The sequence below is a fragment of the Somniosus microcephalus genome, chromosome 15, assembly GCF_052327205.1.
Source record: "Somniosus microcephalus isolate GS21.2 chromosome 15, FLI_Smic_1.0, whole genome shotgun sequence".
NCBI lineage: Eukaryota > Metazoa > Chordata > Chondrichthyes > Squaliformes > Somniosidae > Somniosus > Somniosus microcephalus.
Window position 1 is genome coordinate 101,200,022 of NC_141001.1, and position 26,595 is coordinate 101,226,616.

General features: G+C 47.7%; 1 protein-coding gene across 2 annotated transcripts in view; it reads right to left on the bottom strand.

The window, feature by feature from the left end:
* Positions 1–1,484: 1,484 nt before the first annotated feature.
* dhcr7 (7-dehydrocholesterol reductase) overlaps positions 1,485–26,595 on the bottom strand; it is a 54,779-nt gene continuing 29,668 nt past the window's right edge. For both annotated transcript variants that reach the window (XM_086008183.1, XM_086008184.1), the window contains exons 4-8: positions 25,988–26,078; positions 23,099–23,312; positions 9,326–9,530; positions 7,111–7,242; positions 1,485–5,795 (exon numbers count right to left, since the gene is read on the bottom strand). In XM_086008183.1, the coding sequence (XP_085864309.1) occupies positions 5,331–5,795; positions 7,111–7,242; positions 9,326–9,530; positions 23,099–23,312; positions 25,988–26,078 (1,107 nt within the window). In that variant the 3' untranslated portion in view covers positions 1,485–5,330. The remainder of the gene's footprint in view (positions 5,796–7,110; positions 7,243–9,325; positions 9,531–23,098; positions 23,313–25,987; positions 26,079–26,595) is intronic.

Here is a 26,595-nt window from a genome sequence, read left to right on the forward strand (position 1 = left end):
AAATTGACACCGAGCCACATAAGGATAAAATTAAGGCAGGTGATCAAAAGCTTGGTCAAATCAGTAATTTCAAGGAGTGTCTTAAAGGAGGAGAGAGAGGTAGCGAGGTAGAGGTTTAGGCAGGGAATTCCAGAACTTAGGGCCCAGGCAACAGAAGGCACGGCCACCAAAGGTTGAGCGATTTATAATCAGGGATCCTCAAGAGGGCAGAGTTAGAGGAGCGCAGATATCTCGGGGGGGGGTTGTGGGACTGAAGGAGATTACAGAGATAGGAAGGGGCGAGGCCATGGAGGGATTTGAAAACAAGGATGAGAATTTTGAAAACGAGGCGCTTTTTAACCGCGAGCCAATGTAGGTCAACGAGCACAGGGGAGATGGGCGAACGGGACTTGGTGCGAGTTAGGACACGGGCAGCTGAGTTTTGGATGACCTCAAGTTTATATGTTGGGTGGAATCATAGAAATTTACAGCACAGGAGGCCATTCGGCCCATTGTGTCTGTGCCAGCATATATACCATCATTAGATTTCATTCAGTCTATGGGCCGGATTTTACCAATGGGGAGCTTTGGGAGGCGGGACTCCCACTTGTCGGGTTTTAGTCCCGCCTCCATCGACTTCTGGCCAACCCACGCTATTTTCTCTTGATTGACCTTGTTAAGCCCGCCCAGCAGGCTTAGAAGGCCAATTAAGGGAAAGCCGGGTACAGAGAACGTCAGCGTATGATGTTTCATGTCAAAAAATTTTCACAGATGAATTGTCATCGTTTAACAGCTCTGTGAAGCTGTCAAACACTGACATTCTCCGTAGTTTGATGAGTTCTTGAATTCAAGACATCAAACCTCTTTCTTTAGCAGAAATGAGATGGTTGTTCATTGGAGAATGCAGCAGCCATCTGTCATCTCTGCCGCGGAGGTGCGAGACTCTCCGCATTCCCAACTCTTGAAGCCTGCAGGAAGAAACAAAGGTAAGCAAACTTTTTCTAACACTTTCCACTCACCTCACATACTCACCTCTCCACACTTGCACCCATCACTTACTTCCACAATGCACTTTTGCACCCCTCCGATCCCCGCAGACCCACTGCTCGCCTCGGTGACCCTGGCGGTGTTCGCAGCCTTTGGGAAGCCAGCACTTGTGCGGGATATATATATTTTATATATATAAATTGAAGTAGTAAATAAATTTGTATGGTTCTACATACTGGAGCTTCACTAATATTTCTTTTTTTTTAATATTTCCCTTTTATAGGCTGGAAATAGTGTTGCAATATTACAAAACAAGCTTTCTTCACTTATAAAAAAAAAACTAACAAAAAACTTCTAAAAAAGTCATGGTAACACTGAGGGACTACACCCTGATAAGACCTAATTAGATACATTTATCTATGGTGATGTCAATACAGGGGCAGAAGCATAACCTGAATCGTTTGAAGTGAATGTCAACCATGGAAAGTATGATGTAATGAAACACAATCCCATCTTACTCATGTCTGCAAAACACACGTTTTATTTACTGCATACAGCTATTCAACAGAGAATAAAAACATCTCAGAAGTGAATTACAAGACAAGACTAATTTGCACTCTACCAATATCTTTAGGTAGTTTACTACATCTTTGTTAATTTGCATAAAGATATTTGTACAGAATGCTAACATATGAACTTCAGCAGTCTATCAAAAACTGGAAACCTTCATTTCTATTTTCCCCTCTGTACTTTGACAGAGAGAGAGGGGTGCCAGATTGACTATTTACATTAAAAATAGTATCACCGTTTGAAATCAAGACCAACATTATCCAGGAATTATAAATACCACAAACAAACTACAATTTTAATTAATAAAAGCAAAAATTAACATACACAATACTTTGTCATTTATTTTTGACAGTATTTTGAATTTTAGGCTGGATCCTTTTTAATAAGTTAACTATGTAGTCACTATGTAAAATCTGGTGTTTGTATTTGCTTGGATATGACATGCAAATTTAATTCAAATCGTAAAAATAAACCCAACAGTCTGACGTGCTGGAACATTGCTAACACTGAGGGTATCTGATCCCATGTGAAAATGTTAACAGTTGTTAAATGTGGCCAGTAAAATGTTTGGACCTTTTCAACACTTGATATTAGGGCAGTTTTAAGCTTTTAACAACCTGCCCCACAGGAAAGCAGAAGGTTTGATTCTGCGGAATGTCCCTGAAATAATGAGCTATTCAGAAATAAATAAACTTGGAATTTCCCGGAAAGTTTTGGTGGAACTACGGCATAAGAGCGGAGTCGAGCTTCTTTTTTCCCTCTGGAGGAAATTCACGTGTAGCTGATTTATGCTGGTTTTACACTGAATCAGTGCTACGTGCAAAATTCCTCAATCATTTCCAACTGCTCCTGACTTATAGCTGCCTGCCCCCCGCCCCCGTGCAAATGACCAAAGTACGTGAGTTTCTTGCATTTTTGCCAGTTCTGAATAGGTGTAAATTTAGACCCAAATTTAATGAGTTGCTGGTGTTGTTGGATGATTTTTTTAAAAAAAATTCAGGAGATGGTTCTGTGATAGTGGATTGGCGGTTAGGATCAGATCAGCCATGATCTTATTGAATGGCGGAGCAGGCTCGAGGGGCCGATTGGCCTACTCCTGCTCCTTGTTCTTATGTTCTTACTGAGATCTGCACTGTATTTTTGAATTTTTTTTTACCATCAGAATCTGTTACATTAAAAAGAGAAAAGCTACCACAATTCGATAAGGTGCTACACAAAATTAGGGCTCATGGGATTGAGGATTGGTTCATGGACAGAAAACAGAATAGGAATAAACGGGTCATTTTCGGGTTGGCAAGTTGTAACTAGTGGGGTGCCGCAAGGATCAGTGCTTGGACCTCAGCTATTTACAATCTATATCAATGACATAGATGTGGGGACCAAGTGTAATATATCCAAGTTTGCTGATGATACAAAGCTAGGTGGGAAAGTAAGCTGTGAAGAGGACGCAAAGAGGCTGCAAAGGAATATAGACAGGTTAAGTGAGTGGGCAGGAAGGTGGCAGATAATGTGGGAAAATGTGAAATTATCCACTTTGGTAGAAAGAATCGAAAAGCAGAATTTTTTCAAATGGTGAGAGGCTAGTAAATGTTGGGATGCAGGTGTCCTTGCACACGAATCACAGAAAGTTAACATGCAGGTACAGCAGGTAATTAGGCTGGCAAATGGCATGTTAACCTTTATTGCAAGGGGGTTGGAGTATAAGAATAAGGAAGTCTTGCTACAATTATATAGGGCTTTGGTGAGACCACACCTGGAGTACCAAACAGAGTTTTGGACTCCTTACCTAAGGAAGGATCTACTTGCCTTAGAGGCGATGCAACGAAGGTTCACTAGATTGATTCCTGATATGAGAGGGCTGTCCTATGAGGAGACATAGAATGGGCCAATAAGAGGTGATCTCATTGAAATGTATAAAATTCTTAAAGGGCTTGACAGGGTAGATGCTGAGAGGTTGTTTCCCCTGATTGGAGAGTCTAGAACTAGGGGTCACAGTCTCAGGATAAGGTGTCGGCCATTTAGGACTGAGATGAAGAGAAATTTCTTCACTCAGAGGGTTGTGAATCTTTGGAATTCTCTACCCCAGAGGGCTGTGGATGCTCAGTCGTTGAGTATATTCAAGAATGAGATCGATAGATTTTTGGATACTAAGGGAATCAAGGGATATGGGGACCAGGCGGGAAAGTGGAGTTGAGGTACAAGATAAGCCATGGTCTTATTGAATGGTGGAGCAGGCTTGAGGGGTCATATGGCCTACTCCTGCTCCTAATTCTTATGCTCTTAATTACATTTTCTTAATGTGCGCAAGTCTTGGTCTGATGGCATCAGGATCTGTTTTTATAATGACATCAATAAGACAATGAGGGATTTAACGAAGGAGGATTGTGTATGTTCTGCACTTTCCCCGGGCCTCGATTGTTTTCACGAATTCTCAGGAAATTTTGGTGTAGGTTACAGTTGGCAAGATCGGCGCAGAAACCGGCTGTAAAATTTCAGTGTAATTTTGCCGCAAGTCAGATCGAGGAAATTCTGGTCCACAATATTTAACATCAAGGGGGCATTTACACTGCAAGTTTGGCATCAGTGCAAAGCGATTTCCCATCCTGTATCCATAACCATGACTCTCAGGTGCAAGTCTGTTACAATTCCAGCCAGGCAATGTAAACAGTTTTGCTTGGCTGGAACCCGAGCTACTGCAACCGGTCTTAGGCTGGTAACTGAAGTGTAAATGCACCTCAAGACCATTCCCCTCTTGGTTTGGTCTGCAACTCCAAAAGTCACAGATAAAAGTGATGGCTGAACGAATAATGGAACAAACAAAAAAAAAATCCAGCAAACTACTTTTAAATGCTTGGCTCAATGAATGTGTCCAAATCAGATAACTGCACAGATCTTTCATTGCAGTCACACAGGTGCTTGATATCTTTTCAAAGCAAAGGTCCATCATGTGCTACATTTATTATGAAGAAGAGCGGGGGAGTTATTCCCCGGTGTCCTATTTATCCTTCAATCAACATCACTAATAACAGATTATCTGGCCATTATCATATTGCTGTTTGTGGGAGCTTGCTGTGCGCAAATTGGCAGTCGCGTTTCCTACATTACAACACTTCAAAAGAAGCTCACTGGCTGTAAAGCGCTTTGGGACGTCCTGAGGTCGTGAAAGGCGCTATGCAAATGCAAGTCTTCTGTTTTCTTTTTTCGACACAGTCATTAACTCATTTAAAACAAATGGTTTAACGACTGCGTTAGAACAGCACAGGGAAGAAAATTTACACATACACGTCAAGCAGAAAATGAAACTCCGTAGTCCTGTTTGGGAACCATATGCAAAGTAGCATTTTAAAAATTAAATTATAATATGTATTTGGGACAGTTGGGCACATAATATTCAGAGCATCACAGATTAATAAATGCCATTGTATGCAATATATTAATCCCAGCGGGCATGTGCTGGTATTTACCACTCTCACCACAATCAATTTGGAGAAATATAATTTATATTAAAGCAGCCACCTTTCTGACTGATACATCAATGGAAATCGCTTGCTTTAGACAGTCTATTAACTTTGGCCAGTTTGCGCAGAAATCCCAGGCTTTTTGTTAAAATTGGCGTCTCACTTTTGTAATTGTGAATATATTTTGGTTAGATTTAGAATCCATAAGGCCTCCTCCTCTTTGTATTGCAATGTACTGTAAAAACACTTACTTCCAAATCAGAACTTGTAACGGTAAATTTTCTTTGGCTGAAGAAAATTAAGCCTCTGAAAACTACATTGATGATATAAACCATCCTAAAATAGTCCAGGTATAAGGCGGGAAGAAACTGCGTCTGTATAACGTCTCCAGTCCTTGCCATATTTGCTTGAGCAACGATGCTCATCCCGGATACAGCGATGGATCAGCAAGATTGACATGTAGATGATGTAGAAGTATGGCAGGAGGTGTCCGAATCCACAGGCCAGGCAGTAGGAAAGGGAGCCCAGAAGGTCCCCAGTGTAGTTAAAATGGCGTGCCAACCCCCAGAATCCAGAGGTCATCAGCTTACTGTGGTGCTTCTTACCATCAATGGACAAGTAGGAACATTCAATGTACTCAGGCTTCTTGCCCCAGATCTTGCAGTTTCCATCTGTGCGCCGGAAGAGATCTTTCTGGTGGTTTGTCATTCTGAAGATGTAGTAGCCAACCAGCCCCAAGAGAAGGACACCGACCGCATTGGCTGTCGATAGTTGTACTGGGTTGTAGACTAGGTACAGACCCTGTGACATTGAAGAGAACATTAGTTTCCAACTTAAGAACGGTAAGATCATGAATATTTAATAGCAGTCCTGGTAATCATAGTTTATTTGCAAAAATAATATTCTGTACAATTACAGAATTAACAAGTGTGAAATACATCTTTTCTCCCCCCAAGAATGGGTTGTAAAAGGGCTTCCTCAGAATTGAAATAAATGGAGCACTTTATAATTCTCATTCTGCATTCAAAGTGATGAGGATCATGGCAACCTGGGGTGAGACACTCACCGACACTCATTCCATGTAGGTGAAGTATGCAGCCTTCCTCAGTTGGGCAGCTAAATTGTGATCTCGCCACGTCGGAAAATCTGAGGCACAGGGCTGGCATCACTCGTGACTCAGTCAGAAGCCTGAGGATTCAAGCTTCACTTAAGGACTTCAATAAATAAACTAGGCCAATACTCAGTGCAGCACTGAGTGTGGCCAAACTGTTGGAGGTGCCATTTTTTTTTTTGGAGGAGAGGATAAACTGAGGCCCCATCGGCCTGTTCTAGTGGTTAAGGTGGGTGCTAAAGTTTGGATAGTGCTACTTAAAGAGCAGGAAGCGCCCCCAGAACTGGACAACATTCGTCCCTCACTCACCTCCAAAAACAGATAAACTGGTGACTTATCTCATCGCTGATCTTGCACCAGAATTTGTTGCATATGAAGCTCCGAGATGTTTGAGAGATGGGATAAGGGGCTATATAAATGCATGTCTCTGTCTTAACATCCAATTCCCGTAACTCTCCTTATATTGGGTTAAGTGCGACGCTAGCGCTGCCGTCTCCCAAAGTCTTGTGCAGGCATTGGACCCATGGCTTTAAGAGGACCAGGAAGTCACTTCTCTTGACTGGTATGCCCATTTATGACACTGCACTATTGGAACAAACCACTGGAAAATGAAGGGCAGGAAGGCCTTGTTTTCGTGACAATTTTTGAAGGTCTATTGATGCTGGTGTATCCCAGTGTCACAAGCCTCTTGCTCCCCACCGCCACCCACCCCGGCAACATCCCACTCCCTGTCCAGTGTAACCTGGATGGAAAATACAGACAGTGAGCTCGTGGTGGATTTCTGGCACCCAACATCTGATTTTCCACCCCCACATCCATCACTACTTGTGCCGCCCCGCCAGTGTATGGGAGTAGAAAAACCGCTCATGTTGAGCTTTCTTCTGTTTCACACTATTATTCTGCTTAAGAAATAAACCGCACCATCACCACTCCCCCATCAAAGTGAATAGAGAACAAATCTGAAAGCGAAGTATTTATTGGTGTAACAGTTTTAAATGGTTTTACCTGCAGAGTGTAAAGGTATGGCAGCCACACACAGTCACCCCAGCCCAGGTACCAGCCAAAATGGTCATGGCAAATATCGATCGTCTTCAGATACCAAGCTTCATTCCAGAAGAAATCCACCACATAAATTGCCTAAAAATAGTCAGTCAGTCAGACTTATTGTAAATGTTTCATAGAACAACTTGCATTTATCTAGCATCTTTAACGTAATAAAATGTCCCAAGGCGCTTCATAGGAGCGATTATCAAACAAAATTTGACACCATGTCACGTAAGAAGATATTAGGACAGGTGACCAAAAGCTTGGTCAAAGAGTTAGGTTTTAAGCAGCGTCTTAAAGGCGGGGAGGTAAAGATGCGGAGAGGTTTAGGGAGGGAATTCAGAGCTTAGGTTCTAGGCAGCTGAAGGCAAGGCCGCCAATGGTGAAGCAATTAAAATGGGTGATGTGCAAGAGGCCAGAACCAGTGGAGCGCAGTGATCTCGGAGGGCTGTAGGAGGTTACAGAGATAGGGAGGAGGGGGCGAGGCCATGGAGGGATTTGAAAACAAGGATGAGAATTTTAAAATCGAGGCGTTGCCAGATCAGGAGCCAATGTAGAGCACAGGGGTGATGGGTGAACAGAACTTGGTGTGAGTTGGGACACGGGCAGCAGAGTTTTGGAGGAGCTCAAGTTTATGTGGTGTGGAAGATGGGAGTGCGTTGGAATAGTCAAGTCTCAAGGAAACAAAGGCATGGATGAGGGTTTCAGCAGCAGATAAGCTGAGGCAGGGACAGAGTCGGGCGATGTTCCGGAGGTGGAAGTAGGCGGTCTTGGTGATGGAGTGGATATGTGGTCAGAAGCTCACCTCGGGGTCAAATACGGCAAGTTGCGAGCAGACTCGGTGGCTAGGGAACGGCGTTCATAGCGGGGACTGAAGAAAACGTCTTCAGTCTTCCCAATATTTAGTTGGAGGAAATTTCTGCTCATCCAATACTGGGTGTCGGACAAGCAGCGTGACAAATCAGAAACAGTGGCTGGAATTTTAATCTGGAGGCGGGTCGCGAGCAGGTGGCGGGGTGGCTAGAAAGTGATCAGGAATCCTGAGAGAAGGGGTTTCCCGCAGGCCCTGCCAAATTTAATGGCAGGGCCTGATTAACATTTTAAAGCTCTGTTTCCCGCCTGCAGCTAGCCAAATGGAGAGGCTGGCTGGCTGCAGGCATGTAGGCCTGCGGCACTAGGCCGCAGAGAGGGCGGTGGGGGGGTGGGTGGGGGATTGAATCGGGGGCCGGATGATGATTTTGTGGCTGGGGATGGGAGGTGGGTGAATTGGGGCCAGAGGATGGTCCGGGGAATGGGGGGGGGGGGGGGGGGGGCGGGGGCGGCGCGGAGGGGGAGGCGCGTTGGTCGGTGGCCAGAGGAGCATCAGGGCTGGAGGGGTGAAGGAGTTTGTGGGTAGATCGGAGCCCTCGGTGGGGGGGGGGCTCCGATCGCCTGGGTGTTGGTGAGGCAGGGACGCTGGATCTAGCAGGTCAGTGGAAAGACACATACCTCCTGGAGCCAGCCGTCCTCGCCTTTCTCTAGCTGGCGGGTTCCTCGAGGCTCGGGAAACCTGGCCAGCCAGAGTTAAATTTGTTATGGTGGATCACCATCAGGCAAGCCAGCCTCATTATAATATTTAAATGGACGACCGTCCCTTCTGGGAGCGGGCTGGCTGCCCGCTTCCCGTCCCGCCTCCATTAAAACCGAAGGTGGGTGGGTTAGGGTCGGGATTCCATTTTTTTTAACCTGACCTGACCCCAAGCCAACCGATTTTTGGGGTTAAAATTCCTCCCAGTGGAGGGGTTGAGAGAGGTGGCGGCGAGGTCGAGCTGGGTGTCGTCAGCGTCCATGTGGAACCTGGCATTGTTTTTTCGAATAATGTGCTGAGGAGCAGCATGTAGGAGAAACAGGATTTCCCCTGTGCCTTCCTCAAACCTTTTCTCAAACATTAATCTGCTTCCCCTTTAAAAGCTACTATGAATTCTGTTTCCAGCACTGTGAGGTAGGGCAAGCTTCCATGAACAGAAATCCTAACCCCTCCCTTTGTTCTTTCGGTGCCCTCACTCAAATCAGAACATTTACAACAGCAATTACTTCCACCCATTAGTGCCTGCCAATGTTCTCATCCATTGCAGCGTTCCGAGGCTCTTCCCAACAGGTTTTTAACCATTTCGGAGGAAACGGAAACATACTGTACCTGCAGCACATTCACCAAGATCATGGAATTGGTCACTTGGCCGTAGAGCTCTTGCTGTTTGGCAGCAAAGGAAAGGTTAATAAGGGTCCATGCCACGATACCAGGACGACCATTAAAGAACAGCTTGAAGTCAAACCACTTTCCTATCCGTGGGTTAAATTCAATTCCCATCATGTAGTCATAGAAAAAATTGCCAGTGAATTTGCTAAAGAAAGGGAATAAACCAGTTAAAATTGTACTTCTGCCTTAATAGACGCAGCAATGTAATACTGCGAATACTTTTATACTGTATTCTCGTCCCTTTTTTATCAAGTGTTCGTTGGCGATTCCATAAAAGAGGGGTGGATGTATCTACCAGGCTTCTGCTTAAGACCAAGGCCACTGATTCACAGTTTGCAACAACAAAAATAGCAACAACATGCATTTAAATAGCATCTTTAACAGAAAAATGCCCAAATTGCTTCACAGAGGTGCAAGGAGAAATGTGGATGCCTCATCAAAGAAGGGAATATTAGGAGGGGTGATTGATAGTTCGGTCAAAGAGGTGGGTTTTAAGGAGTTTTTTTTAAAAATTTGTTTATTGCCCTCGAGAAGGTGGTAGTGAGCCACCTTCTTGAACCGCTGCAGTCTGTGTGGTGAAGGTGCTCCCACAGTGCTGTTAGGGAGGGAGTTCCAGGATTTTGACCCAGTGACGATGAAGGATCGGCGATATATTTCCAAGTCAGGATGGTGTGTGACTTGGAGGGGAACTTGGAGGTGGTGGTGTTCCCGTGCACCTGCTGCCCTTGTCCTTTTAGGTGGAAGAGGTCGTGGGTTTGGGAGGTGCTACCGAAGAAGCCTTGGTGTGTTGCTGCAGTGCACCTTGTAGATGGTACACACTGCAACCACGGTATGCCGGTGGTGGAGGGAGTGAATGTTTAAGGTGGTGGATTGGGTGCCAATGAAGCGGGCTGCTTTGTCCTGGATGGTGTTGAGCTTCTTGAGTGTTGTTGGAGCTGCACTCATCCAGGCAAGTGGAGAGTATTCCATCATACTCCTGACTTGTGCCTTGTAGATGGTGGAAAGGCTTTGGGGAGTCAGGAGGTGAGACACTCACTGCAGAATACCTAACCTCTGACCTGCTCTTGTTGCCACAGTATTTATGTGGCTGGTCCAGTTAAATTTCTGGTCAATGGTGACCCCCCCAGGAGGTTGACGGTGGGGGATTTGGCGATGGTAAAGCCGTTGAATGTCATGGGGAGGTGGTTAGACTCTCGCTTGTTGGAGATGGTCATTGCCTGGCACTTCTGTGGCGCAAACGTTACCTGCCACTTATCAGCACAAGCCTGAACGTCATCCAGGTCTTGTTGCATGTGGGCATGGACTGCTTCATTATCTGAGGAGTTGTGAATGGCGCTGAACACTGTGCAGTCATCAGCGAACATCCCCATTTCTGACCTTATGTTGGAAGGAAGGCCATTGATGAAGCAGCTGAAGATGGTTGGGCCTAGGACACTGCCCTAAGGAACTCCTGCCGCGATGTCCTGGGGCTGTGATGATTGACCTTCAACCACCACAACCATCTTCCTTTGTGCTCGTTATGACTCCAGCCAGTGGAGCGTTTTCCCCTCGATTCCCATTGACTTCAGTTTTACTAGGGTTCCTTGATGCCACACTTGGTTAAATGCTGCCTTGATGTCAAGGGCAGTCACTCTCGCCTCACCTCTGGAATTCAGCTCCTTTGTCCGTGTTTGGACCAAGGCTGTAATGGGGTCGGGAGTCGAGTGGTCTTGGCGGAACCCAAACTGGACATCAGTGAGCAGGTTATTGGTGAGTAAGTGCCGCTTGATAGCACTGTCGATGACACCTTCCATCACTTTGCTGATGATTGAGAGTAGACTGATGGGCCGGTAATTGGCCAGATTGGATTTGTCCTGTCTTAAAGGAAAAAAGGGAGGCGGGAAAGCACAAGGGTTTAGGGAGGGAATGGCAGAGTGTCCGGCCAAGGTGACTGAAGGCACGGCTACCAAAGGTGGGGCAAAGGGATGCAGGGGGATGCACAAGAGACCAGAGTCACAGAAACAGAGAGTTCAAGGCAGTGGCGGAGGGCAGGGAGGTGGGGGTGGGGCGTGGGGAAATGGTCGTGATGCTGGAGAATGTTACAGGCACAGGGAGGGCTGAAGCTACGGACTGATTTTAACACATGTAGGAGAAATTTAAATTTGAATCACTAGGTGACTGGGAGCCCGTATAAGTCAACGAGGAGAGAAGTGATGGGCGAGCAGGAATTTGTACAGGATTGGATACAGGCCGAAGAGTTTGAGGAGCTGAAGTTTATGGAGGGAGAAGGATGGGAAGCCAGCACGGAGATAATCGGAATTGTTGAGTATCGAAGTGATAAAGGCACGGATGAAGGTTCCAGCAGCAGACGGGCTGAGGTAGGGAAAGAGGCAGTCGGTGTTACGAAGATAGCGAGAGTATGGGGATCAGGAGCTCAGCTCGGGGTCAAACAGGATGCCGTGTTTGCGCAGGTCTGGTTCGCCTCGAGACAGTAGCCAGGGAAGTGGATGAAATCGGTGGCGAGGGTGGGGTTGCCAACACTCCTGGATTGCCCTGGAGTCTCCAGGAATTGAAGATGAGTCTCTAGGACACCGCTGTGAGCAAACCCGGGAGAGTCAGCAGAGAGTGCTGTGATTTTGGGTAAGTGTGTGAGTTCTTTAATTGTTATTTCTCTTTAAATCATTCTTGATAAGATTACTTAAGCAGTTTAAGTAAAGGGGAAAAGTTAAATATTTGGGATTCTGTTGGTTTAAGAAGAGTAAAACAAGGTTACACTGCAGTAGGAGTAAATTGGCACAGCAGGCAGTGGAAACCAGTTTTCTAACCAATCAGCAGGGGTGACTCATTTGGCTGTCAACAAACAAACAGTATAAAAAGACCAGTCCTAGTGCGAGCAAGCACTGAGTGCGAGTCATCAAAGAGTGCTGAGAGTTAGGGTAAGTGGGGTGTTAGGTGCTCTTTTCAAACTTTAACTCTGTGGGTTGTAGTTAATAAGGCCTTTCTGGTGCAGAGTGACTGTTGGTAAACCATTTAACTGGTGTAATTAGAGGGATTGATTTAAATTAAATCCAATTAATTAAAGGGGATACTAGCATCTATAATCGGGCAGAGGGTGTCCATAACTAACAATAAAATTTTTAAATTAATTACATAGAATGGAGCAGGTGATGTGTTACTGTTGCGAGATGTGGGAGCCGGTGAACCCCACTGAGGCTCACGGTGATTACGTCTGTGAAAAGTGTCTGCTGCGACAGGAACTCCAGCTCCGTGTTGATGAGCTGGAGTCTGAGCTTCAGACACTGCGACACATCAGGGAGGGGGAGAAGTACCTGGACTCGGTGTATCAGGAGGTGGTCACACCTATGAAGTTAATTAATTCAGATGTAGCCCATGGTCAGGGACAGGACGGTGTGACTACGCGTGAGGCAGGTACGGGGATCCAGGAGGTAGAGCTGGAGGAGCCGCAGCCCTTGCTCTTGTCCAGCAGGTTCGAGGTTCTTACTCCCTGTGGGGACGGGAGCAGGGACTGCAGGGAGGATGAGCAACCTGGCCACAGCACTGTGGAACGGGGGGCCATTCAAGAGGGGGGAGTAACTAGAAATGTTGTAGTGGTAGGGGATAGTATTATTAGGGGGATAGATAGAGTTCTCTGCAGCCGAGAGCGAGAGTCCCGAAGGCTGTGGTGCCTACCCGGTGCCAGGGTTAAGGACATCTCCTCTGGGCTGGAAAGAAACTTGCAGTGGGAGGGTGTGGATCCAGTTGTCGTGGTCCATGTTGGTACAAACGACGTAGATAGGACTAGGAAGCCGGTTCTGTTAAAGGAGTATGAACAGCTCGGGGTCAAATTAAAAAACAGAACCTCAAGGGTAATAATCTCTGGATTATTACCTGAGCCACGAGCGAATTTGGCTAGGACAAATAAAATTAGAGAGTTAAATGCGTGGCTCAAAGACTGGTGTGGAGAAATGGGTTTTGCTGTTCCGTTGGGACGGGCTTCACTTGGCCAGTGCTGGGACTAGAGTCCTGGCGGATCATATAACTAGGGCTGTAGAGAGGGCTTTAAACTAACTAGTGGGGGGCGGGGAGGTTCCTAGAGAGCAAATAATAAAAATTACAACAGAGAAGGTCATAGACTTAGGTAGCAGTGGGGAAATTAAAAACCAGAGCATGTCAGGAAGGGGCAGAAGGTATGGAGTAAAAGGTAAAGTAATAAAAAGGGCAAAAGCAGGAACTAAGTGTCACAAAACATATTTGAAAGTTCTCTATCTGAATGCACGTAGCATTCGTAACAAAATAGACGAGTTAATGGCACAAATAACTACATATGGGTATGATCTTGTGGCCATTACAGAAGCATGGCTGCAGGGTGACAATGCCTGGGAATTAAACATACCAGGTTATTTAATGATCAGGAAGGACAGGCAGGAAGGAAGGGGAGGTGGGGTGGCTATGTTAATAAAGGAAGGAATCACTGTAATACAGAGAAATGATATTGGGTCAAAAGATCAGGATAATGAAACAGTTTGGGTGGAGGTAAGGAATAATAAGGGGGAAAAAACACTAGTGGGCGTAGTCTATAGGCCTCCGAACAGTTGCAACTCTGTTGGACGGAGTATCAATCAGGAAATAGTTGAGGCTTGTAATAAGGGAACATCTATAATTATGGGGGATTTTAACTATCATATTAATTGGACAAATCAAATTGTGCAGGGCTGCCTTGAGGATGAGTTCATTGAGTGTATTAGGGATGGGTTTCTTGAGCAGTATGTAACTGAACCGACCAGGGGGCAAGCAACCTTAGATCTGGTCCTGTGTAACGAGACAGGATTAATTAAAAATGTCCTAGTAAAGGATCCCCTTGGAATGAGTGACCATAACATGGTTGAATTCCATATTCAATTAGAGGGTGAGAAGGTTGGATCTCAAACAAGCGTGCTAAGCTTGAATAAAGGAGACTATGAAGGTGTGAGAGCGGAATTGAGTAGAGTGGATTGGGAAATTAGATTAAAGGGTAAGACGATACATGATCAGTGGTGTACATTTAAGGAGTTATTTTACAACTTCCAAAAAATATATATTCCACTGAGAAGAAAAGGGTGTAAAAGAAAAGACAGCCATCCGTGGCGAAGTAAAGAAATTAAGGATAGTATTCGACTAAAAACAAGGGCATATAAGGTAGCCAAATCTAGTGGGAGGATAGAGGATTGGGAAAACTTTAAAAGACAGCAAAAAATAACAAAAAGATTGATTAAGAAAGGGAAGATAGATTATGAAAGTAAATTAGCAAAAAATATAAAAACAGATAGTAAGAGTTTTTATAGTTATATAAAAAGAAAAAGGGTGGCTAAAGTAAATGTTGGTCCCTTAGAGGATGAGACCGGGAAATTAATGGTGGGAAATATGGAGATGGCAAAAACACTGAATGAATATTTTGTATCAGTCTTTACAGTAGAGGACACTAAGAATATCCCAACACTGGACAAACAGGGGGCTATAGGGGGGGGAGGAGCTAAACACGATCAAAATCACTAAAGAAGTGGTACTCGGTAAAATAATGGGACTCAAGGCGGATAAATCACCTGGACCTGATGGCTTACATCCTAGGGTTTTGAGGGAAGTGGCGGTAGGGATTGTGGATGCATTGGTAATAATTTTCCAAAACTCCCTGGACTCAGCAAAGGTCCCGGCAGACTGGAAAACTGCTAATGTAACACCCTTATTTAAAAAGGGCAGTAGACAGAAGGCTGGAAACTATAGACCGGTTAGCCTAACATCTGTGGTAGGTAAAATTTTGGAGTCCATTATTAAAGAGACAGTAACAGGACATTTGGATAATCATCATTTAATAGGACAAAGTCAGCATGGTTTTATGAAGGGGAAGTCATGTTTGACAAATTTGCTGGAGTTCTTTGAGGAAGTAACGTATAGGGTGGATAAAGGGGAACCAGTGGACGTAGTGTATTTAGACTTCCAAAAGGCATTTGACAAGGTGCCACACAAAAGATTATTGCATAAAATAAAAAATCACAGGATTGGGGGTAATATTCTGGCATGGATAGAGGATTGGCTATCTAACAGAAGGCAGAGAGTTGGGATAAATGGTTCATTCTCAGACTGGCAATCAGTAACTAGTGGTGTTCCGCAGGGGTCAGTGCTGGGTCCCCAACTCTTTACAATCTATATTAACGATTTGGAGGAGGGGACCGAGTGTAACATATCAAAGTTTGCAGATGATACTAAGATGGGAGGGAAAGTAGTGAGTGAGGAGGACATAAAAAACCCGCAAGGGGACATAGACAGGCTAAGTAAGTGGGCAGAGATTTGGCAGATGGAATACAATACTGGAAAGTGTGAGGTTATGCACTTTGGCAGGAAAAATCGTAGAGCAAGCTATTATCTTAATGGCAAGAAACTGGAAAGTACTGAAGTACAAAGGGATCTGGGGGTCCTGGTGCACAAAACTCAAAAGGTTAGTATGCAGGTGCAGCAAGTGATTAAGAAGGCCAATGGAATGTTGGCTTTCATTGCTAGGGGGATAGAATATAAAAATAGGGAGGTATTGCTTCAGTTGTACAAGGTATTGGTGAGACCGCACCTGGAATACTGCGTACAGTTTTGGTGTCCATACTTAAGAAAGGACATACTTAAGAAAGGACATACTTGCTCTCGAGTCAGTACAAAGAAGGTTCACTCGGTTAATCCCGGGGATGAGGGGATGGACATATGAGGAGAGGTTGAGTAGATTGGGACTCTACTCATTGGAGTTCAGAAGAATGAGAGGCGATCTTATTGAAACATATAAGATTGTGAAGGGGTTGGATCGGGTGGATGCGGGGAGGATGTTCCCGATGATGGGTGAAACTAGAACTAGGGGGCATAGTCTTAGAATAAGGGGCTGCTCTTTCAAAACTGAGATGAGGAGGAACTACTTCACTCAGAGGGTGGTAGGTCCATGGAATATGCTGCCCCAAAAAGCTGTAGAAGCTACATCATTACATAAATTTAAAACAGAAATAGACAGTTTCCTAGAAGTAAAGGGAATTAAGGGTTACGGGGAGCGGGCAGGAATTTGGACATGAGTCTAGGTTCGGATCGGACATGGCCCTGTGGGTAGCGGAGCGGGCCCAGGGGCCGTGTAGCCTGATCCTGCTCCTATTTCGTGTGTCTAATTCTGTTAGATTCAGGAGATGGTTCTGTGATAGTAGATTGGCGGTTAGGATCAGATCAGCCATGATCTTATTAAATGGCGGAGCAGGCTCGAGGGGCCGATTGGCCTACTCCTGCTCCTATTTCTTATGTTCTTATAAAAAAATCATAGGAAGCATTAAAAAAAAATGTTGGAATTTTTAGTTTGCGTTTATGAGTTATAAAAATATCGGAGAAGGATAAAAAAAAGGCTCTTTAACTGGGCGGGGCATTGGCGGTCATGTGATGAAACCTCAAGGAATATGTCCAGTGTTGGCAACCCCAGGCGAGGGTAGGATCTTAGTGGCGAGGGCTGAAGACAAGTGTTTAGCTGGAGCAATAAAACAAAAAGAAAAATACTGAAGACTGGATCAAGGGATATGGATGAAAGGCAGGTACAAGAAACTTTGGTTTATCCGGAGGTTAACTGTCCGGAATGCTCGAGCCACCGGCAAAAATCAGGAGCCGTTTCGTTAGGTTTTTTTTCTTTTCGTTGCTTTTTTTTTCCAACCAGTCAGGCTCTGCAAGGTCTCGCTGAAGCTGTTGCTAAGCTACAGATACACTTGCAAGGTACGGCCGTCTGTTTAGAAGCTGTTGCTAAGCAACAGGGTTTGTTGCCAGATACGGAGCTCAAAATCTCCATATGTTTCAACATTAGCGCTGGTTTGTCTGGCACTTTTGATGGGACGGCAACAGCTCGGTCCCGTCGGTGCCGGATAGCACAAAGTTTCCTGTAAACGGAGTTAAGATACAGATCAGCCATGATCTGACTGAATGGCGGAACAGGCTCGAGGGGCTGAATGGCCTTCTCCTGTTCCTATGACTCTATGACTCCTGTGCAAATACTGGAAATCTGAAATAAAAACAGAAAATGCTGGAAAGATTCAGCAGGCCAGGCAGCATCTGTGGAGAGAGGAAGGTAGTGTTATTGTTTCAGTGTTCTGATGAAAGGTCATCGACCGGAAACGTTAACCCTCTGTTCCTCTCTCCGCAGATGCTACCTGCCCTGCTGAGTGTTTCCAGCATTCTCTGTTTTTATTTAAGCTTGCAGGAAGCTGCAGCTCATCTAAGTTTGGATGTTGGATGGGCAGTCAACAGCACAGAGGCAATGAAGGGGTCGGGAGAGGTGGTGGAGATGTAGAGCTGGCCATCATCAGCATACACGTGGAACCTGGCCCCACAGCTGCAGATTATGTCACCAAGGGGGCAGTACGCGAATGAGGAAGAGGTGGGGGGGAGGGGTGGCCAAGGTTAGATCAGGGATGCAAAGAGAAGCTTTTGGCAGAGATGGTCTGGGTATGATCAAATAGGTTAAGAGTGCAACCAAGCCAGGGCATTCCCACTGAGCTGGACAACAGAGGAGATGCTTTTGGAGGAAGGAGATTTGTCAAAAGCTGCAGAGAGGTGGAGGAACTTGAAGAATGTTCGGAATGACCGTCACAGAGAATGTTGTTGTGGCTTTCGCTAGGGCTGTTGCAGTGCTGGGGAGGGGTGCATACCAGACCAGAGTAGTGAGCAACACCTGCCTTTTTACCTCCTCCCTTCCCACTGTCCAGGGCCCCAAACACCCCTACCAGGTGAAACAGCGATTTACTTGTATTTCTTGCAATCTAGTATACTGTATTCGCTGCTCACGATGCAATCTCCTCTACATTGGGGAGACCAAACGCAGATTGGGCGACCGCTTTGCGGAACACCTCCGTTCAGTCCGTAAGGGTGACCCTGAGCTTCTGGTCACCGGTCACTTTAATTCACCGCTTCACTCCCACTCTGATCTCTCTGTCCTCGGCCTCTTACACTGTTCCAATGAAGCTCACCGTAAGCTTGAGGAACAGCACCTCATCTTTCGATTAGGCACTTTACAGCCTTCTGTACTCAACATTGAGTTCAACAATTTCAAACTATAACCCCTGCCCCCATTTTTCATGCTGTATGATTTTGCCATCCCCATTTGCAACAGTTTGGCCTAGAAATTCAGTATCGCCACGTTTGGGGTGCTGCAGCCAGGCGATCGCTAAAATTTAGCGACCGGCGCAACTTAGCGCCACCTTCACCGAAATTGAGTTGCATCGCCCCAAGAGGTTGCTGCTGCGCTAAAGCAGGCGGTGCACGACTATCATAAGGCGCTAAGCCGGCGAGCCGGGGCGCTACCACTGAGGGCGGGCGCAGCACAGGTGCGGCGAGTTGCTGATTGAAGGCAGACACGCTGGCGCCGGTCAGCTCTTAAAGGGGGAGGGTCAATTTGTTTTGCTGCGACACCCTGCACACTGCAGCCCTGAATCAAGGCCTGAACATAGCTGCTTCACCAGTTCAACACCCAGGACTATGGATAAGGCTAGGGAGCAAGCGCAGCGCTTCAGCGAGGGTGCCCTGAAGCTACTGGTTGGTGCAGTGGAGCGCAGGCGACCTGTCCTCTTCCCTGATAGTGGCAGGAGGCCGCTGCCCAGCGAGTATAGAAAAGCCTGGAGGGAGGTGGCAAACAGGGTGACCTCCAACAGCATGGTTGCCAGGACTCCTGTGCAATGCAGAAAAAAGTTCAACGACCTCACTCGGGTTGTCAGGGCGAGTACCCTTTCCAGTATCCTCTTCATCCCTGCATGTGCACCTCACTTTATGGCCAAAGGGACCTGAAAGCCCCAATGCCCAGCCCTCATCCAACAGCTATGGGACTCTCATAAAAATCACTTGCACATTCAGCACTTTACACACTGTCAGGGTTATTCCACCATGGGAGGCTGTGCAAGCAAGATCAGGGCTTGACAGTGTACTTGGAGTCCGTCCTCTCTCTAAAGCAACTCTTGTGTCTCCCTGCTTTCAGATGATGAATTGCCAGGTGAGGAGGCGGGCCCTCAAGCTGGCACTGTGTCTGATTCAGAATTCGAGGAGGAGGAAGAGGAAGCCGGCCCATCAGTGCCACCCTCAGCCGACGCAGCCCATGGCCATGATGGGGACACGTCTTCCCTGGAGGGGAGCAGGGGGGAAGGGTCTGATGAGGGTGAAGCTCCAGGGCCCAGTGGGCTGCAGCAACGCGGGAGGGGTGGGGAAGCTCGGCGGCCTTCTCCCCGGAGGGTGAATGCGGCCTCCAGTCCTGCTATGGTGAGCGCAGAGGAGGTGTGGCTCCTTGGTGAAATGGGCGCCCAGGCTGAGTGCAGGCACACTGAGCTCATGGCTGCAGCGGCAAGGATGCCTGACTCGAGTCACTGGCAAGGAGTGTTCAGGAATTCGGGGCAGCACAGGCCAGGAGTCTGCAGGACTTCGCGGCATCACGGGCGGCTTCCAGCCAAGTGCTCAGTCGTGCCATGCATTCACTGGCTGGTGTGATGCAGACACAGACCAGGGCCACACGGGCACTAACTGCTGCCACCCTCGCTGGATCATCCAGGCATCGACGGGGCCCTCGCCGCGCCGCAGCAGCCCAGCAGTCTGTGCTACAGCAGATTGCTGTGCATGCTTCAGTGCTGACCCGTGCGAGTGCCAGTGTATCGGCCGACCAGGGAGTGCCTGTGCTCGGTCAGGTTGGCCGCATTCCTGCAGCCAACACTGTCACTCCTCCACTGCAGCTGCCACCACCCATAGGACAGACTGCTGCCGCCCAAGCAGAGTTGGAGCAGTCAGAAGCCGAGCCCTCCAGGCCCAGATCGTCCCCCAAGGGCATCTGCTGTCTCACCATCTGACCCTCAGCAGCCTTCCCCCAGCCTTGCTGCAGCCACTGGGCTCCCATTGAGGAGGAGCTGCAGGGCGGGAAGGGGCCAATCGCGGAAGCGAGGCGGATCACCCTCGCAGGCGAAAAAGTAGAAGGTTTGGCAAAATGTTTTTTTTATATGAAGGCCGAGAATGTTGTGTTTGTTTTTTATATGAAGGCCAAGAATCATGGACATTTTTGTTTAACTGTTTTTTTCATTTTCTCAAGGTTGTGAGAGCCAGTTATGTGTCTGAATGTTTTTTGAGGGGTTTCTCTGAATTTGTTTGTCATGCGGGAAGGGCACAGAGTTTGTAAAATAAAAAATTTGCTTTATTCAGATTGTCCATGTTTGCACTTTGAACTATTTGTTGCCATGACCGGCTGAGGGTTTGCGGAGCGACTCCATTCATGTTCTTTCATTGGCACAAGCCATTCCCCGAGAGGGGGCCTAGAACCGAGTTGCAATAATCTGCCGACGGACGGCCCTTGCACTTTGTGCCTCCCTCCCGTCCTGGTGCTCCTCCTCCTCCTCCTCCTCCTCTGGTGGTCCTCCAATGTCTGCTGGCAGTGGCTGAGTCCTGAGGATAGCCAGGTTGTGCAGCATGCAGCACACTACAATGAAATGGGAGACTCGCTCAGGCGAGTACTGTAGGGCTCCTCCGGAACAGTCCAGACAGCAGAACTGTTGCTTGAGCACGCCGATTGTGTGCTCAATGATGTTCCTGGTAGCTTGATGGCTGTCATTGTATCGTTCTTCAGCAGGGGTGCTGGGCGCACGGAGCGGGGTCATCAGCCAGGTGCACAAAGGATATCCCTTGTCCCCGAGAGGCCAGCCTCCTGGGTGAGCTGGGGCTTCGAAAATGTCTGCCACAGAAGTCTGGCGCAGGATGTAGGCATCGTGGCTGCTGCCTGGAAAGCGGGCATTGACAGCTAGTATGAGTTGCCTGTGGTCACACCCCAACTGGACGTTGAGCGAATGGTAGCCCTTCCGGCTGCGGTAATCCTCGGCATTCTGTAGAGGTGCCCGCAAAGCCACATGCGTGCAGTCAATGGCGCCCTGGACCATGGGGAAGCCCGCTATTCTTGCAAATCCCATTGCACGCTCTTGCTGCTTGTCCAGGGTCATGGGGAAGGAGATGTACGGACGTCTCCTTCTGAAGAGGGCATTCGTCACCTGGCGGATGCAGCAATGTACCGCGAACTGGGAGATATTGGCAATGTCCCCAGTAGCGGATTGGAAGGAGCCGGTGGCATAGAAGTTGAGAGCCACCGTCACCTTCACTGCCACCGACAGAGACGTCCTGCTCCTCAGCTGTGGCTGCAGATCTCTCTGAAGCAGGTGGCAGATCTCAGTGACCACCTCCCTTCTGAATCGCAGCCTCCGAACACACTGTTCCTCAGACATGTTCAGATATGAGAACTGCTGGCGGTATACCCTGGGTGGGTAAGGCCTCCTGTGCCGACGCCTGTTGGCCCTTCTCCGTCTGGCCATGACTGGCACTCTCTCACGGCATCTCTGAGCCCTTTGAATGCAATGCAGAAAGCCAACATTTCCACCCATTGCAGCCCCCATTATATGTGGCGACTCAAGGCTATGGCACTGAAAGTTAAATCCAACTGCAAAGCTCTGGCCTGAAGCCAGAAGTACCTGTGCGAGCGCGGAGTCAAAGCAGAAACCTCTCTCCCTTTGTCTCTCTCCAAATATCTCTCTCACACAGGAGTGGAACAAAATGGCTGCCACAAAGAATGGAGGAAGAGTCCCCTTTAAATAGCACCCCGCCGCACCCCGCAGCAACTGGGAACCGTTCCATTCTACCAGTCGCTGGGGGCACCAGGCGCACAGAAGGGGGGGCGCCACTGAAGTTCCGGTTCGGGGCGCACCAAGGGCATTGCACCATGAAATGACGTCAGGATCTGTGCGCGCATCTGAGCGGGCGCTACGGTTTTGCGCTGCCGCTAAATCTTGACTGAAGTTCGCGAGAGGCGCAGATCGCGCCGCGCCCGGGCGCTAGCCGCTTCGCGCCCCACTTCTCCTCCTCCTAAGGCGCTAGCGGCTGGCGCTAACTGAATTTCTCGGCCTTTATCTTTCCTGCCTCTTACATAGGCACAGTATGTTCCTCCCCTCCCAACCCACCCCCTAACCCCCTGTCTCTGCACCTGCTTAATATTACATCTCCAGCTTTTTCCAGTTCTGACGAAGGGTCCAAGACCTGAAACGTTAACGCTGTTTCGCTCTCCACGGATGCTGCCTGGCCTGCTGAGTGTTTCCAGCGTTTTCTGTTTATATTTCAGAGTTCGAGGAGACGTGTGCATGGATATAGGAGGCAACTATATGTTCAAGGACTGTGGAGAGGAATGGGAGGTTGGAGATGAGGCATTCGTTTGGAAGGACAGAGAGGCCAAGGGTGCTTTTTGTAAAAAAAGTTATAAAGTATGGGGCTGACGCAAGAAAACTACTAAGCACTTGGTTTGAGTATAAAACAAGGCTTTAAGCAACTGTTTCACAACCATGTTACATCACTAGTTCCTGGTTACAAAAACGTCCTGAGCAAGCTGGGCCCACGCCCGAGTATTTATACTTTCCTTGGATGGCGCCACCAGCTGGCCGCCCAGTGAGGTAAGATTCATGACAGGGGCGATAACAGCAGTTTTGAAAGTGACGGGAGACAGTGACCAAGGAGAGGGGAACCATTTACAATGTCAACTAGCACATACACGTTTTATTATTATTCTGCAAACTGCTTCAATAAACCTGCATGTTCAGCTTTTAAAACAGAGCATTGGAGGGACGGCCAGTGATGACAACGAGCCGAGAACAGGTTGTCATTGAACAATTCTTCAATACACGTTACAGATTAAATTCTTACCAGTCTTTGGCGTTAGTGGGAAAGAGGTACGCCTTCATCATTGCAAATGTCGCCACAGCATAGCCCAGGATGTTGGCACACAACAACAGAGGGATCCAATGATCAAACATGATGGTGGGAGAGAACCAGTGGAGGTAGTTGGCATTAGCAAACCAGACCACATGGGTAATGATCCACGCCTGTAGACCATTGATCTCATATTTATTGATCAGACCTGCAGAGCAAAGACATTATTTTAGGCTTCATATTTTTTTGAAAAACAATTCAGAATACAGGAAACTTTGTGATATCCGGCACCGACGGGACCGAGCTGTTGCCGATCTATCAAAACTGCCGGACAAACCAGCGCTAATTCTGAAGGATACGGAGGTTTTCATCTCCGTATCTGACAACAAACACTGTTGCTTAGCAACAGCTTCTAAACAGTCGGCCCGTACCATGGAAGCATCTCTGTAGCTTAGCAACAGCTTCAGAGAGACTTTCCAGAGCCTGACTGTTAAAAAAAAAAAGCCACGAGAAGAAAAAAGCCCTAACAAAACAGCTCCTGATTTCTGCCGGTGGATCGAGGTTTCCGGACATACAACCTCCGGATAAACCAAAGTTTCCTGTATATTGCAGTAGCCTTCCCCACACCACCTTCCCTAACAGACTCTAACTGAAGGATGGGTTACTTCTCCATTAACCAGCAAGACCTGCTGTCATACCATACCGCCGACTATTAGAAGTCTGGTTTGGCCGCAGTCCCTACACACAAGTTCTATCAAGTACAGCTAGACATGCAGATCGGATAATAACTGCTTAATGAGCTCACTTGTCTTGGAAAGGCTGGAGGGAACCTATAATTACCCTTGCCACAGATATGTACTTTCAAAAGCAAAGTTTCTCTCAAAAAGGTAGCCAAAAAAGTGGGAGTTACGCAATGTTCCCCGTAATTATTTTGGGGGGGCGTACGCCCCTGTAAGGGGCTGCGCAGCCTATTGAAATTACCGCGCATGCGTAGTTTTTGCCATTAGAATGCCATGGAGCGGGCTGCACGGGACCTGCAGGTCGCTGCGCGGCTGTGTGGGAACATTGCAGGCAATGTAGACCATTCTTGCACAATTCTGAGCTGCCAATTCAAAAGCTTCATTGGCAGAAGTTTCTGTGCAAGTCAGCTGCTCGAAAGAAAGAAAGAAAAAACAGTCAGACTTGCATTCATATAGCACCTTTCACAACCTCAGGACATCCCTTTACAGCCAATTCAATACATAATCAAAGTGATTATCTGCACAAACATTTCTGTGGCCTTCTGCGCATGCGTGCGGTATACCGGAGCTGTGCATGCACATCTGCTCCTCTCCTGCACATGTGCAGTACCAACAGTTGCAGCCTGCAGTGCAGCGTGGGCCACGCTTTCCTCAAGCCCCGTGGGACAACAGGATCGGAGGGGGAGAGAGAGAGGAGGGGGAATCAGAGGGGATAGGTGGTCAGGAACGGGGGGGGGGGGGGGGTGAGCGAAGAGAGGTCAGGAACGGTGGGGGGGTGGGGGTGGGGAGAGAAGGTCAGGAACTTGGGGGGGGTGGAGGAGGAGGTCAGGCACTTGGGTGGGAGGGAGAGAAGGTCAGGAACTTGGGGGGGGGTGGGGACGGAGGAGGTCAGGCACTTGGGTGGGAGGGAGAGGGGTCAGGGACTCGGTGGGGGGGGGGAAGGAGGAGGTCAGGCACTTGGGTGGGAGGGAGAGGGGTCAGGGACTCGGGGGGGGGGGGGAGGGGAAGAGAGGGGTCAGGAACGCGGGGGGGGGGGAAAAAGAGAGAGGTCAGGAACTCGGGGTGGAGGGGGGGGGGAAGAGAGAGGTCAGGAACTCGGTTGGGGGAGAGAAGGTCAGGAACTCGGTGGGAGCGAAGAAGGGGTCAGGAACTCGGGGTGGGGGGAAAGAGAGAAGATCAGGAACTCGGTGGTGGGAGGAGGAAGTCGTCAGAAACTCGGGGCGGGTAGGAGGTCAGGAACTTGGGCAGGGTGGATGGGGGGGGGGGGGGGGGGCGGGGGGGGAGATCAGGAAATTGGGCAGGGTATGGGAGAAGGTCTTAACCCACGAGGTTGAGCCCTGTTCTATGTGAGCTCTGTGCTGTCTGGAGCCTGGCAGTCAGAATGGCTCGAATTACACTTTGCAAAGTAACCGATTACGTAGGCAGGCAGGATCTAATTACACATTCCAGAGAAACTGCTTGGTGTGTCTTGTCCCCCAAGGGGACCAATCAGAAACCAGGTCTTGTCATCCAAGGTGACCAATCAGAACTTTGGTGTTGCGAATAGACACGACCATACATAATTACCCCCCACATCACATTGACCCACCCGCTGACCATGAAGGGCAATGACCTCAACCCACATGACCACTACTATGCTGAGCTTCTCCCCTCCCCGTCCCCTCTTCCGCAGGCCTAATTATTCCCCAAAAACCAAGACCAAACAAGCTGCCTGCTTCCCTTTCGTGATCCTCACTGTGGAACCACCACAGGCATGCCAAGAAACCTGGATGTATTGATGCACTCCTCATGCAACCGCCATGCAATCAAAATGAGTTCAGAGCAAATGTGGATGTACTTTGAGAATTCGATATATAAAAAAACCAAGTATCTATTTTAGAACAGAAGCAATCTCTTTCACGCCCAAATGATTAACAGATGTTAACAAAACAAAACTTTGTAGTACTAGGCCAAGTGGGAGCGCACGTTTAATGGAGTCAAGCCACATACTTTGAATAAGAAGATATCCCTGAGCAAGTGGTCTTGTTTTGCACTACACTGGCCATCTCCTCTTGTCTTTATTGCAATCAACAACCTATCAAAGCAATGTGGCTTGGATGGGTTTTTTACTGCCTGACAAAACAAACTGAGAGATTAATCTTACCTGCAGGAGTAAGCGCACCATCCTGTGCTCCACCGACATAGCCAGGTAGGAACTTGTGACAAATATCAGGCGCACACATGTACAAAAACACCTGCAAATCATGTACAGAAAAAAAAAGTCTTGGTAAGATTTAATTGTACTGCCTAGAGGTCTCCTCAGCAGTGGGTCATGCTGGTGGAAGGGACGCAGGGATATTAATAGAACGTAGTCACTCAGAAAAAGCAAAAATTGTAACTGTATCATTCTGCCACATCCATAGTCATAAGCATCACTGTTTTTTTATGTATTTTGTATGGTCTGATACCAAGCTATGACATAAATAACTGACCTGGGAAAAAGTGCGACTGTGTGAAAATATGTAGCAGTTTGTTCCAGACATCACGCATCAGTTATTTCTACATAGACTCGTGTGGAGTATAAAAACCAGCAGACTAGTTGGGCCGAATGGCCAGCTTTTTGTGCTGTCTATTCTGCTTCCTAGTTATTCCATTCGGGTTACTGTCACAACAGCTTGGTTGGAAGAACCACTGGCACCCAAATTTGGGCGGGCCCGGTCCCTGCCCCCCGAAATTGGGTCTCGGGCCTCATTTACATCGAGTTCATCAGGT